At 35.1% G+C, this 15,882-nt stretch overlaps 1 protein-coding gene across 1 annotated transcript in view; it reads right to left on the reverse strand.

The window, feature by feature from the left end:
• Positions 1 to 1,203: 1,203 nt before the first annotated feature.
• ACADL (acyl-CoA dehydrogenase long chain) overlaps positions 1,204 to 15,882 on the reverse strand; it is a 47,070-nt gene continuing 32,391 nt past the window's right edge. Inside the window, exons 9-11 of the mRNA XM_025441638.3 lie at positions 14,789 to 14,916; positions 12,580 to 12,666; positions 1,204 to 7,070 (exon numbers count right to left, since the gene is read on the reverse strand). Coding sequence (XP_025297423.3) covers positions 6,977 to 7,070; positions 12,580 to 12,666; positions 14,789 to 14,916 — 309 coding nt within the window. The 3' untranslated portion in view covers positions 1,204 to 6,976. The remainder of the gene's footprint in view (positions 7,071 to 12,579; positions 12,667 to 14,788; positions 14,917 to 15,882) is intronic.

Genomic DNA, 15,882 nt, shown 5'->3' on the forward strand with positions numbered 1-15,882 from the left:
ATCTAAATAAATTGAGTCATTCCCATTCACGAATTGGAAGATTAAACATAGTAAAAATGGCAAATTCCTTCAGAATGATTAACAGACTTACTGTAATTCCAATCAAAACCCTAGCAGGATATTTTGTAAACATAAAGTTGAATCAAAAATTAGTATGGAGGGAACCCTGGGTGGCGCAGCGGCTTAGCGCCTGCCTTTGGCCCAGGGCGCGATCCTGGAGACCTGGGATCGAATCCCACGTGGGGCTCCCGGTGCATGGAGCCTGCTTCTCTCTCTGCCTCTCTCTCTCTGTGAAGTGACTATCATAAATAAATAAAAATTAAAAAAAATTAGTATGGAAAGGGAAAAGGATTAGAACAGCCAAAACAATTTTGAAAAAGAAGAATAAAATTAGAGGAATGGCATTATCTTATTCTAAGATCTTCCATAAAACCCCTCCAAGACAAAGAAGGAGATGTATAGATCAATGAAACAGAACATAGTCCAGAAATAAACCCACACGAATATGGTCAATTGACTTTTCACAAAAGTTTAAAAGAAAGTCGATGAAAACAAGCATGCTCTTTTCAACAAGTGGCGCTAGCAGAATTATACATCAGTAAAAAAAAATGCACCTTGACATAAATCTTTTAATAAATTAATTTTTTATTGGTGTTCAATTTACCAACATACAGTTGCTATGCTCATCCCGTCAAGTGTCCCCCTCAGTGCCCGTCACCCATTCACCCCCACCCCCCGCCCTCCTCCCCTTCCTCCACCCCTAGTTCGTTTCCCAGAGTTAGGAGTCTTTATGTTCTGTCTCCCTTTCTGATATTTCCCACACATTTCTTCTCCCTTCCCTTATATTCCCTTTCACTATTGTTTATATTCCCCAAATGAATGAGAACATATAATGTTTGTCCTTCTCCGATTGACTTACTTCACTCAGCATAATACCCTCCAGTTCCATCCACGTTGAAGCAAATGGTGGGTATTTGTCATTTCTAATGGCTAATATTCCATTATATACATAAACCTTATGTGCTATAAAAACTACTAAATGGAATATAGATCTAAATGGTTTTTTGTTTGTTTATGTAGAGCCCAATGCAGGCTAGAATTCACAATCCTGAGTTCAAGACCTGAGCTGAGATCAAGAGTTGGACCCTTAACTGAGTGAGCCATCTTGGAACCCCTAAATGAAAAATGTAAAATACAAAATACTTGGAAGAAAACATATGAGAAAAATTTAATGACTTGAGTTTGAGCAAAAGGTTCTTAGATATGATACAAATTCACAAGAAAAAAATTTATAAATCTGAATTCATCAAAGTTAAAATTTTTGTTCTATGAAACCCATCTCAGAACTAGCTACAGATAGGGAGAAAATATTTACAAGTCACATATATGACAAAAGACTTGTATCTATTGAGGAAGAGCCAGAGCCTGATGACTTCACATGTTGCCACATGGGCCACCTGGGCAAGGCTTGAATAGCAGCTGAATCTTGACAGAATGCCTTGTGGTCCCCCTGGAACATGAGAGCATGGGAGATCTGAGAGGTGCTGCTATAAGGCTACTTCTCTCTGGCTTCCCTATCAACCCTGGAGAGTCCTGAGATAGCACTCATAATTTCAGGGTTCTTATCGGTTATGTGGCTTTTCTGCTTTGCTAGCATTAAGGCACATGTATAGCTATAAAAGTGATGAGCAGCACCATGGAATGGAATCCTCAGCAATAGAGCATCCTATCATTCCTACTATACTCATCGGGACTCTTATGGCTTCTTTTGTTTCAGTGTCATCCCACACAAAGGCCACAGAGAGCTGATTCTTTTAAGCTACTTGTCTTTTCACTCAATGTAAAGAGTAAACTGAGTCAAAAAAGGGCTCATTGTTTCTTTACTAGCTGAATCTGGAAGACTGGCTTTGCCTTGTGCTTCACAGTATCAGAATATATAAAGAACTCTTAAAGCCTGATATTTAGAACAAGCAACCCAACTAAAAAATGGGCAAAATATCTGGATAGAAAATCCACCAAAGGGCAGCCCGGGTGGCTCAGTGGTTTAGCTTCTGCCTTCAGCCCAGGGCGTGATCCTGGAGTCCCAGGATCGGGTCCCGCATCAGGTTCCCTGAGTGGAGCCTGCTTCTCCTTCTGCCTATATCTCTGCCTCTCTCTCTCTCTCTCTCTGTGTGTCTCTCATGAATAAATAAAATCTTAAAAAAAAAAAAAAAGAAAAAGAAAGAAAATCCACCAAAGAAGATATGTGGAAGGTAAAATAAGCACATGAAAAGCTGTTCAATATCATTAGGCATTAGGGAAATGCAAATTAAAGCCACAATGCAATACCACTACATACATATTAGAAAGACTAAAATTTAAAAAATACAGTACTAGAAAAGATGCAGAGCAATTGGAATGCTTGCATGGCTGGTGGAAAGCCAAATGATTCGAGGATTCTGGAAAAACCGTTTGGCATTTCTTAGAATGTTCAACATGCATTTATCTTTATGACCTAACAATTCATTTCCTGGGTATTTAATCTCAGCAACCAAAATGTCCCTACACAGGTGAATGAATGAACAAATTGCAGTATATCCATACCGTGACATACTATCTAGCACTAAAACAAGAAACACCCTATTCACACAACATGAATAAATCTTAAATGCACTTTGCTAAGAGAATGAAGCCATTCTCAAGGAGTTACATACTCTATAATGCCATAGGACAGTCTTGAAATGACAAATCTGTAATAACAGAGAACAGATCGTTGGTATTGGGGGTAGAGGTGCAGAGAGGGTGTGACTACAAAGGGAACAAGGTATTTTTGGTGGGTAATGGAACTGTTCTGTATCTTGATTGTGGTAGGGATTGCATGAATCTATTTACATGCTAAATTTAGAGAACCAAAAAAGGCAGTTTCACTATATATATATATATATATATATATATATATATATATATATCAAAAACAGGCAAGTTTGCTGTATGTTAATTTAAAAATAAAATTTAAAAAGAAAAAAGAAGGGAGAACAATGATAAAATAAGAGACAACTAAAAAAATTGCAATTTTTGGACTTTGTTTGGATTCTGATTTGAACAAACCAACTACAAGAGGCATTCTTGATAGAACCAAGAAAACTTTAAGGTTTATTTGGAAGTATAAGTTAAATTTAAGCTTTTTAATTATGATGATGGCCTTGTAGTAATGTAGAAAAAATCTTCATCAGTTAGGTATGTATTCTGAAACACACATGTATGAGTGAAATAGGATTAAGTCTGGGATTTAGCTTTAAAATAAGTTAGGAAAAAGGTGAGAGAGATACATCGGCAAATGTTGAAGCTAGCGGTTCATTATACGATCTTTACTATTTTTGAGTATGTTTGAAGTTTTCTGTAATTTTTCTTAAAAATGGAAAACAGGTTTCAAAAACTGAGAACTTCCTTTCCACATTTATTATAAGGCAGTAGACACTATAGGCCTACAGTTGGTTTCCATCTCAATGTCAAATCTTTCCAATGATTTCAAATAAATAAATGCTGTGTATGCCAAAAATAATACTGACACATGGAAAAAAAAAAAACTAGTCTCCTAGAAATCTTACACCTTGAGCAAAAAACTCCTAAAATTACTAGATTAGTAATGATTTGCAGTTAGATTTTAAAATAGCATATCAAAACAGCTTCTTTTATATATTACCATTTTCAATGACACTATCAAAGAAATAAAGGGTGAAAAATTTACAGCAATAATTGTGATTCTAAAAACCTCAGCTAAAAAACAAAATTACTCAGGCTTTTTGATTCTCATTAATTATTTACACAGTGTGGCTCTCTTGCTGTGTTGGTCCAGTCTGTTCTTTTGAGTATTATTATTATTTATTGTTTTCTTGAGCACTTAGCACAGCATGATATACATGATGACAAATTCCCTCCCCAGGGGCAACAATCAAAGCCACACAAGCAAAACACAAAGATTAGCTATTTAAGAAATAAAATCCAAATTAAAGGTTAAGAAACACATTCTGAATTCTCTGTTTTCTTTTGCTTTCAGCTTTAAGCCCACGATACAACATATGCTTCTTTTAGGAGCCCAAAAGAAGAGTGACGTTGGCAAGACAAACCAAAAACAAAACCAACGGGTGTAGGAGATAGAAAACATCCTAGATATTATTCTAAGAAGACATCCTGTCTTAGAAACCCTTTCATTCTCTGAGATATCTAAATTACTAAAACCTACTCCTAGCTCCAGTGGACTGTAATAGCTTTGGTGTGTATGATTTGGGTTTTCCCAACAGACTTCTCTGTTCCTTTTTTTTTTTTTTTTTTCTATAATACCACTCTTGCTTCAGGAACTGCCTCCCCCAGTCTGTGTATTCCTAATGAGACTGTCAATCACAATGCACCTTTCCCCTACCTAATAATGACATTGTGCTGAAGGCTATAGGCCTGGAAAAGCCCAAGGTCATTTTTACAGACTGTGCAATGAAATTTCTCTGCAGGGTCCATTAGGTCCATTTGCAAGAAAAAAAAAAAAAAAAGAAATAGTTATAGTTTAAGTGCTGGCAGTTCCAAGCCCCAAATCGAGCCTCTGAGACCCTAGTTCCTATAGTCCTTTAGGTCATTTGAGCTACTCCACAATCCTTTTATCTTTATTTATTTACTTTTGGGAAGGAGAGGTAGAAAGAGAATCTTAAGCAGGTTCCATGCTCAAAGCAGACATAGGGCTCCGTCTCATGACCTTGAGATTATGACCTGAGACAAAATCAAGAGTCAGGCACTTAACTGACTGAGCCACCCAGCTGCCCCTTCACAATTCTTTTAAGCTAGCACACCCAAGTTTGGGGTTACAGTAGTATGAATTAGGTTTCTTTTGTCATTTGCACCCAAAAGAATCCTGAGAAGTTAAAAGAAGTTGCCCAAGATCCAAAGGCTCTTAAAAGATAGAGTCATTATTCAAACCCAGGTCTCTCCACCTCCACATAGTAGACTTTTCCTACTATGCCCACTTACTTTTTATGTTACAGATGTTCCTAAAATCTAGTTTCCTTAAGATTGAGAAAGGAATGAAAAGGGGCTGAAAGGGAGTGGGTCAGTTTATCTAATCCTATATTGGTGTCTTGGTAATAGGTGGAAGATAAAAACTACAAATACCATAATCTAATAAAATTCTATCTTAATCCATTTTGCACAGTATTTAATGCATATGAACAAGAACTCCAGGTAGCAATCATACAAACTTCTACCTACGAGCAAATCAAAGGTGTAGAATTCTAGGAAAGAATGGTATTGAAGTATTTTCTCTTCCCTCTACTCTACCCAGTTGTAATGGTTGCATTAAAAAATAATGTTTAATACCAACTGCACCAAATAAAAGCTTTAAGTTTTTGAAGTTTATAGAGAATACCTCTATTTGTTTCAAGTGTCTTTTTTTCACTCTCTCACCAATCTATGCAAGGAAAAAAAAGTACTGAAATGATTCTAGCAGATTACAAATTAAATTAATGGCTTGTTCTTTGATAGCAATTACTTTTAAACATCAAATCAAATGTTTCCTCACTTTCTTATCCTATTTATTCACCTCTGAAAGATTTTATTTTTAAGTAATCTCCACACCCAACGTGGGCTTAAACTCACAACCTCAAAATCAAAAGTTGCATGTTCTACCAACTGAGCCAGCCAGGTGTCCCCTCACTTTTCTATTTTAAATGATTACTTTGTTAATTTTTTAAAAATTTATTCATGAGAGACACAGAGAGAGGCAGAGACATAGGCAGAGGGAGAAGCAGGTTCCTTGCAGGAAACCCAATGTGACACTCGATCCCAGGATCACAGAATCATAACCTTATCCAGAGGCAGCCGCTAAACTGCTGAGCCACCCAGACGTCCCACTTTTGTTAACTTTTAAAAGTACTCTGTTCCAAACTAAAAGTCACTGTTTTTTTTATTTTTATTTATTTGAGAGAGACAGAGCATAGGCAGGGGGAGTGGCAGAGGGAGAGGATGAAGCAGACTCCCAAGAGCAGGGAGCCTGACACAGGGCTGGATCCCAGAACTCTGATCCTGGGACTCTGATTCCAGGACTCTGGGATCATGACCTGAGCCAAGGGCAGATGCTTAACCAACTGAGCTGCCCAAGTGCTCCTAAAAGTCACTGTTTGAAACCTATGAAATATCCCATTATATTGAACTATAGGATGATAAATTATTTCATATTCTCCTATGAATGAAAGTGGCATGAAATCTGTTGCAAGCCCAGGTGTCAGTAGATGAGAGAAGCTACCACATTCTTTGGACAGATACTCAACTTGAGTCCTGGTGGTTCCAAGGCAGTAAGGCAGAAAGGCTTCCTGCTTCTACTAAGGCAGCTCTTCATTCATCAGTATTTCACAAAGACTGTGCAGAAGCTTTTGTTTGAAGAAATAATTCCACTGCCTAAAAATAGAGGCTTAGGATAGGGTGGTAGAAATCATTTGCATTGTATATTATATTTGTTTTTCCCTTTCAAAATCAATGTGCTTTTAATTCTTATTAATGTTTTTATAGTATACCATTGATATAGGTATCAAAACAGTGACTTTTTTTTGGAACAGTGTACTTTTAAAAATTAACAAATACTTTGTGTCTTCTATAAGCCGAACTTAAAATATGAGGGCAAATGAAACAAAACTATTGCTGCCTCAATTTGAAAGCAATTATGCTTTTTTTTTTAGAGTTTTAGGGAAAACCAAATGGCAAGGTTTCTAGAATCAGAACATTTTTGCCTTTTAGCTATGTAAAAACTTAAAAGTTAAACCTTGCACTGGAAAAATTTAGAATCTTTGAGTTCAAAGTTTCTCCTACCACTGTATTAATCTAGTCTTTGATTTCTCTTTCTATAGAGAGAGCATATAAAAACATGTTTAGCATTTCCTCCTATTCCAGGTTGCATTTTATCTTGAGTAGATTTAAAACCAGATTAGTTGTAATAGGATTCCAGGATGTGGGCAGATGTCTACTTGTCATAGACGATCTTTCTTGCAATCAGCTCCTTCATTATTTCGTTGGTACCACCATAGATTGGCTGAGCTCGGGCATCCACATAAGCTCTAAATAAATCAGAAGATGATTGAATGAGTAAATAAAAGATATTGGAAATTACAAATTTTGTCTTACCGGGTAACTATCAGTTACTTTTAAGTATTTTTTTTAATGAAATCTGAATATTTAAAGCTCTTTATAAATTACTTTTTTTCACTATGGTGTTCATTTTAGATTTATATAATTATAAAATTCTATCAAGATACTGATCATCTGTATAGCTTTGCTTTAGTTTGCTTAATGAGATTACATTTTTTAAAAGATTTTATTTATTTATTTGACAGAGAGAAAGAAAAAGCAGGTGCACAGAACACAAGCAGGGGGAGTGGCAGGCAGAGGGAGAAGTAGAAGCTGGCTCCCCAGGAGCCTGACGAAGGACCCTGGGATCATGACCTGAGCCAAAGGCAGATACCCAACAGACTGAGCCATCCAGGTGCCCCAAAATCACAATTTCAAAATAACATTTATTAGTATGTTTCATTTGATTTAATTTTGTTAAATTCAGCTCACATAATAGCATTCTTAAAAAGGCTATTTCAGGCTTAGAATGGACAGAATGTCTTAATTTGTTATTTTTAATGTATCCTTAAGAAAGTTGAAATCCACTGGTTTTATAGGAAACAAAAGAGAAAACAAAGTATCTATTTTCTAACATCCCTTTAGATTGCCACCACCATTGCTGTCCTCAGGAGTATAAATTGATGCTTTAAAAAATATTACTTCCCACAAAGTTAACAAGTAACTTATTTTTTGGAAATCGTTAATAGTCATTCCAGTAATGTATGACATTAAAATACTGAGTGCCTGAGTCTACTGCCAAAAAAAAAAAAAAAAAAAAAAAAAAATTTGTTACCAGGAATTCTCATTTGGTAGCAATGATAGCAACCATGAAACTTTATAGTTGTTTTTACCTCTTCTCATCTCATTTTATCCTCTCAGCTCTGGCATCAGGAAGGATAAATATTATTATTGTTTTGTAGGTAAAGGAACTCAGGTGCAGAGCAGTTGCCACATGTACTAATTAATGGTTGCTATTTAATGGTCACATAACAGATAATTAATTGGCAGGCTGGAATGAGAAAGTAGGTATCTCACCACTTCAGCAAGTATCTTTTTTATTATAGCACAATATTTTAATTGGTCTAGGCATGCAAGACTAGTTATTAAGCTTTGGACTTTACTAGTAGACAAATGTAAAGGCATTTTTTTCAAGCAGTTTTTTTTTCTTTTTTTAAATTTCACATTTGAGAAAAATTAAATATGCCAGCTCTCTAGGAACATGATCAATTCTGGACTCTCCATATTTATCATGGGACTTTGCAAAAAGTAAGCACTCAGTAAATATTTATTGATTTAGGGTATTATAAAGGAATTTTTGAGTCTCAATATGACTTTTTGATGGAACTTGAAATATGAAGACATTTGCATTTTCAAATATATTTTTTTCTTTTGAACAGAATCCATTGTTACCCACAAAATCTAACACTTGCATATAGAGAATCTACCTGGCATTTCAGCCTACTTCAGCAATTTCAACACTTCTTTAGAAATTTTTGGACTGGGCTGGGTTTTTTTTTTTTTTTTTTTTTCCCTTCACATTAAAGAAGTTCCAATGGAGTAGGTAATGACAGAGATCAGTAGGCCTTTTATAAGTTACTAATTAAATTCAGTCACCAACTAAAATTAACAGAGAAAGGCAGCAGAAGGAATGTTTAACCACATAGTTATGAAGCTCTGTATCTCAGGCTGTTCTTCCTAACATGGCAGAGAAGTCTTGAAATGGCAAAGCTTAATAAACCTCACTTCTCACAGGCAGCAAGCCTAATGAGTAAGACTGAACCAAATTCACATGCATAAGACCAATTATTTAAAAACAAATAAAAAATAAAATGCAACTAAACAAAAAAGCAAACACAAAACAAACAAAAAAACAAATCCCAAAAACATACACAAATAATACAGCTTGATCTGAAGATATAAGAAACACAATTAGAATGATTTTCTTCCATAGAAAGTCTGCACTGCAACCACACACTGTCTAATGTGTCTAATCAGCCTTTTGATATTATCTACTATTCTCTCTCTTGCTAACCTATGAAAAGTTCTTTCCTCATGTCTTTGGAGAAGAGAAATAGCAGTCTAGTTTAAAAGTTCATACAATCTTTGAACTAACAAAGCAGCCAAGCAGGGGATTATTATTCCTAAAAGGAAATATAAGTCTCTCAAATTGAAACCAGGCATTTCAATAAGCCATCAAACTGCAATATTTGCTTGCTACTGACCTGAAGGAATGGCCTCTAAGAAAACAGAGGGCAAGACTCACTCTGCACTCTGATCTTGAGCCATGTGGATGGGTGATGCCACTTCACTTCACAGGCCTTTCTTGGAACCTGAACTAGACCTACACAGACACTGAGCCACTGCATGTCTACATTTCGAGCAGCGGTTGTAATGGCACAGTCAAGCAGAAGAATATAGATATTCATTATGAGTTTACTTTCTTAGCATTGTGAATATTGTGAATAAGGTGGATTAATATTGTAAATAAAACATGAAAATGCACAGAAAAAATTCCAGTGATGATTTACTTTGTGCTAGTATAACTCAATGTTTATGTCTGATTTCATGACTATACAAAGATAAAAAAATAAATCTGCTTTTGATTAAAGTTAATTTGAAGTAGATCTGAAAGGATATACCAAAATCCAAATCCAAAGATTATCTCCCCCACAAAAAAAATATATATATTTATCATTTAGTTACTTTATGTCTACATTCCCAAACAAGGGAAAAGCCCTAGTTGCTGCTGAGTTTTTATAAAAGGTTATAAATTACACACACTCTGTGATTAAAGCTTTCTGAACTGCCCCAATGGCTACAGAAAATTAGTAGATTATATCTATGCTGGAGCTTCTGTTCTTAATGTAACTTAACTAAAATGTTTAATTTTCCTCATTAGAGACCATAAGTAGTATATCAAATGTTTTCAATTATGTCTGCCAAAATGATAAATTTGAAAGTCAGTCTGAATACTAGTTTGATATTTTTTCCCTTCAGATAGTCTGTGTTTAGATTAAAATTAGAATAGAAAAAGTTTTTAGAAGCCCACAGCATTCACATTCTCAAATGCAGAACTCAACTGGACTTCTCTCCATCTAGTAAAACTTCCTTGAGTAGGTTTTATAAACTGAAAATATTGCTAAATCAGAGGAAAAGTGTATTTTCTAGAGTAATGAGGAGAAATGCCGTCAAGAGATGACTAAGGCAAAAGACTATGGGAAGAGAGAAAGAAGAAATGGATGAAGAAATATGGAAGAGGACGCTGCCTACTGACAAACTAGTACTGCTCCAGATAACAAGAATATTCTTAAGTAAGAGGTGCGTGGGTGGCGCAGTGGGTTGAGCAGCTGACTCTTGGTTTCAGCTTGGGTTGTGATCTCGGGGTCATGGGATCAGGCCCCACATCAGGCTCTGTGCTGGGCCCAGTCTGTTTGGGTTTCCTTCTCCCTCTCTCTCTTCCCCTTCCCCCCTACAAGCTCTCTCTCTAAAATAAAAAATAAATCTTCAGAAAAATACTTACCTGTAAGAGTAAAAAAAAAAAAAAAGGTCTGTTTTATCCCTTTCGAAGGAAATAAAAATTCTCTTTAAAAAAATTAATACTTTTGACTGTTTTCTAGAGCAAAATGAATTATTAAATAGTTAAGATATGACAACCTTGATCCTTTTCATATTTAAATTTTTTTCTGAAATGCCAATTTTTTAAAATGTTTACTTTTAAACAGTGATATTTTAGGGGTGCCTGGGTGGCTCAGTCAGTTGTGACTCACTCTTGGTTTCAGCTCAGGTCATGATTTCAGGTCCTGGAATTAAGCCCTGCATTGGGCTCCCTGCTCAGCGAGGAAACCTGCTTCTTCCTCTGCCTCTTCTGCATCCCCCCCCCCCACCCCCTCTACCCCCCACTGCTCCTGTTCTCTCTCAAATAAATATATAAAATCCTTTTTAAAAAATAAAAATAAAAAGTGATATTTTATTTTATTTTTTTAATTTTTATTTATTTATGATAGTCACACAGAGAGAGAGAGAGAGGCAGAGACATAGGCAGAGGGAGAAGCAGGCTCCATGCACTGGGAGCCCGACGTGGGATTTGATCCCAGGTCTCCAGGATCGCACCCTGGGCCAAAGGCAGGTGCTAAACTGCTGCACCACCCAGGGATCCCCTGATATTTTAAAAGAAGACATAGAAATGATGAACAGATATATGAAAAAATGCTCATTGTCATTCAGAAGAATGTGGAGAAACTGAAACTTCTCAACGCTATTGGGGGAAACATAAAATGGGGCAGCTACTATGGAAAACAGTATGGAGGTTCCTCAAAAAATTAGAAAGAACTACTCTATGATCTTAAAATCCCACTTCCAGGTATTTATTGCAAAGAATTGAAACCAGGATTTCCAAGCAATATTAGCACAGATGATGTCCATGCACAGATGAATGGATTAAGAAAATGGAATGGGATACTGTTCAACATTAAAACAGAAGGAAATTCTGTAATGTGTGACAACTTGGATGGATTTGACCATTCTGCTAAATGAAATAAGCCAGTCACAGAAAGACAACTACTATATGATTCCACCTATGTGAGGTATCTAAAATAGCCAAACTCATAGAACCAAAGAGAAATGGGAGTTGCCAGGAACAAAGGAAAGGGATAATGGGGAGTTATTACTTAATGGGCATAAAGTTTCAGTTAAGCAAGACGAACAGGCTTTAGAGGTCTGCCGTACAATATTGTACCTATAGTTAACAATAGAGTATGGAACACTTAAAAATGTTTGAAGAGGGTAGATCTCATGTTAAATGTTCTTACTACAGGAAAATAAAATACTTAATAGTCAATGCAAACTAAAGGGAGAATAATAATCTATCTTCTACCCATTATATTCATACAAGGTTCAAAAAGCAAGACCATTCATTATTTAGGAGGATAAACTATCCTCAAATGTTTTTTCATTTGAGTATGCGTTGCTATTAACTAGAGAAAATAATCCGGCAAAGTATTAAAATGTAAAATATGCATACTTTTGAACCAGCAATACTACTTTTGGAACTCTGTCCTGTAGTAATAGAAAACACATGTATCTAAGACAAACATTTAAAGGTGTTTTGTTGCAGTATTTATTATCACAATAAAAGAGTCGAAATAACCTGTGTAATTATGGTTAACCAATAAAATACAATATCATTCAACTATAAAAAAAGTGATATTAATCTTCCTATAGAGTCATTCTTATAAAGGCAAACTTTATTATATTGGTCTCTTCATTTTCTTTAAAAATGATAAAATCCTAGTTACAAGCTGATAACATGAAGCTGTTTCATCTGCTTGAACACTCTGTAGAGAGATGATAAATACAAAAATTTTGCATCTTTTTCCTCTACACTCAATGTACAGAGTAAAGAAATTTTCCTTTTTCTCCACATCATCTGGAAGAATGTAACACAACAACCATACTCACTTTGCAACTGGGTAGTCCCACATGTACCCCCAACCTCCATGGAGCTGGACACAGTCATAAGCAATGCGGTTTTGTAACTCAGATGTCCTAGATGACCAAAATAAAAAGCAAAAAGGAACATTTCAAATGGATTTTTATGAGGTGCTTCACGATCAGAAAACAGATTATTTCTATTTAAATACATAAATTTATCAAATAATTACAATTAGACATTAGCCAACCAAAGATTATAAATTACATATGAAATTAATCTCTGGACCATTTTCACATAATGAATACTTTCTTCATCATTTAGTTCTGGCTGGGTTTTGTTAAGGCTAGAAATAAAATGTAGAAAACATAGACTATTTATTAGGTTTTGGCTACTTCAGGCCTGAAAAGGACAAAGTAAAAATCTGAATTTGGTCTATTTATTTAGATTCTTTGCATGATCTAAATTAACTATATAGTTAAACAGCCATCTATTTCCTTCTGTCATATAATATCTCTTTTCCTCCAAAGATGTCACTTCTACCTGAAGCAATTTGGAATTTCAGTAACTGTGAAAAAAAAGCTTTTTTAAGGATTTTCAGAAATAAACTGAAAGTAAAAGTAAAAGCCTAAAAGGGTAGATAGACTACTATTAAGGTACATACCATTATATAGGAAACTTGTTAAATGATTTGGTTTTTATTATTCCCAAAGTATATGAAATACTTGAGAAATATTCTTGATTGATCTTATCACAGTAATTTTAACTATCATTAAAATTCATAAGATAACTGGTAGAGATTTTATTCATCTTAATATAGAAACGTAAGTTCAAAATGCTTTTCAACTTTACCCCTCCTTTTGTAAAGTAACCTCTGCCCACAATGTAGGTCTTGAACTCATGATCCTGAGATCAAGAGTCACATGCTTTACCGACTGATCCAGGTACCCCTGGATCTATTTTTCAATAGTGCTTTCAACAAAGCAAAAGTAAGCATATCCACATTTTCCTATTTTAAATAATTTTTAACTCAAGCCATAGGATAGGTGAAGATATTCCTAATAATCACAGTAACAATATAATGATTAACAGATAAGACTCAGGGCGGCAACAATATTTGGAATTCTATACATTTTTGCATTTGGCAAATATTTTAGTGAAATATTTACTGGGCTACAACTAGTTGCTTCCTCTGCCTCAATGTGAAGTAACAATATGTCTATAAACAGTGTTTTCAAAGAACAATAAGGTCAATAGCTATCTGAATATCTCTTTTTCTAAAAATATCTTACCTAAAAAATTTTTACGCCTTTTCCAACTAAAGAACTTGCTATAAAATAAACGTAAAATATCTCCCCCAAAGTAGACGTTTCTAGCAATTCCACATCAATTTCAGCCTGCCAGTTTTATTATTTTGGAATCATTACATAAAGAACTATTCTGTATATTTCCCCATTCTATTTCTGATTGAACCAAACACAAGTTAATGAATAATGACAGGAATTTTTTCTAGGTTATTTTTGGGCTAATGAGATGTGAGAATGTTTGTTTTTAAAGCAAAGGAAACCAAACCCATTTCCAGAATCTGATTTAAACTGTGTTCTTACATCTTAAAATACACAAAAGCCTTATAGGAGTCTCTTTTCAATTAGCTCATCTTTAATACGAATGAAAAGTCTTTCAAGCTTAATAGGACATTTTCCCTTTCATTTAGTAGAACATGTGCAACTTTTGATTGGACAATTTTTCAAAAAAATTTTTTAGATTTGGATAACATTTTAGATAGAAAAATACAGTCCAATCTACTCACTTCACAGATATCAAAATGCTGGCCCAGAGAGAATTAAATTTAATTACAGTTATTAATGAAAGAATTGGGATTCCATCTCAGGACTCCAAGTCTTACTGTTCTGTTTTGTCTTATTATAGCACCACTCATCAGATAATTTGAAATTAAACTACTGCTTGAATGAACTCATCAGTCACCCTACTTCAGTATCTTAATATCTTATTTTCAATTGCAAGCTAAAAGTTAAATCAACTTGACTAATTTTTGGCAGATTATAAATAGGCTTAATGGGACCTTTCAGCATTTTTTTTTTAAAAAGTTGGTTCTTACTGTTAGTTTTCATTTTTACAGCCTTCTTCCTTTAAGACCCTCAAGGCGGAGTTTAAAGTTGGAAGAATTCCGTAATAGTCTGTGCAAACACCACATTTTAATTACTGAAGCACGCATACCAATATTTCGCCATGGAGGCAGTGGTGGAGTCCAGACGTTTCTTTTCATGCAGCTGGAGACAGCTGTCTACAAAAGCTCTGGTCACACAAATCTGTGTTTTTAATTCAGCTAGCTTATGCTGCACCGTCTTGAGTTTAAAGGACATGAAAGGAAAAAGAGAGCACATTTTTAGTCACCTAGCATATCAGAAATTCTATAACAGAAGATCTTTATAGCAATACAAAAGTGGAATTACCAGATTTTTTTTCTTCCTCTTAAAGAGGTATATATTAACTAAATAGCTTCAACTTAAAGCCCACTCTATTAATTGCTACAGAAATTTGTACTAAAAGATGAAAAAAGAGATAAATACATAAATAACATCTCATGTTTTAGATTAAAACATTTAGACCACGTAAGGAAACTGCTTGAGAAACAGCACAGCTGGGGCACCTGGGTGGCTCAGCCAGTTTAGTGTCTCCTTCAGCTCAGATTATGATCTTGGGGTCCTGAGATCAAGTCCTGATCAAGTTCCCTGCTCAGCGAGGAGTCAGCTTCCCCTTTACACTCTCTCTCTCTCTCTCTCTCTCAAATAAATACATAAAATCTTTGAGGAAAAAAAGAAAGAAAAACAGCATGGCTTTAATAGGTGAGCACCATCTGGTGGTACAGTCCTTTAAGTACAGCTGTTGAAAACACCTATTTATCTCCAGAATCTAAATCCACGAATAAGTCTCCTTCCCCCCCACCTTTTTTTTTTTAATAATTTGTCTCTATTAATGAAATTAAATATACACATTTCTCTATTCTGTTTCTTTGTCTTGGAGTAAAATAACAAGCTGGAGACAGCATTAAAATATTTATTAGACATTATGTTATAAAGTATTTTTAAAGATTTATTTATTTTTAAAATTTTTTATTTCATTTATTCATGAAAGACACACAGAGAGACGCAAAGACATAGGCAGAGGGAGAAGCAGGCTCCCCATGGGGAGCCCGATGGGGGACCTGATCCCAGTACCCCAGGGTCACGACCTGAGCCAAAGGCAGTTGCTCGTTCAACCCCTGAGCCATGAAATCCCTATATTACAAAGTATTTAATCTAGATCTATAG

The sequence above is a fragment of the Canis lupus genome, chromosome 37, assembly GCF_003254725.2.
Source record: "Canis lupus dingo isolate Sandy chromosome 37, ASM325472v2, whole genome shotgun sequence".
NCBI classification, from domain to species: Eukaryota; Metazoa; Chordata; class Mammalia; order Carnivora; family Canidae; genus Canis; species Canis lupus.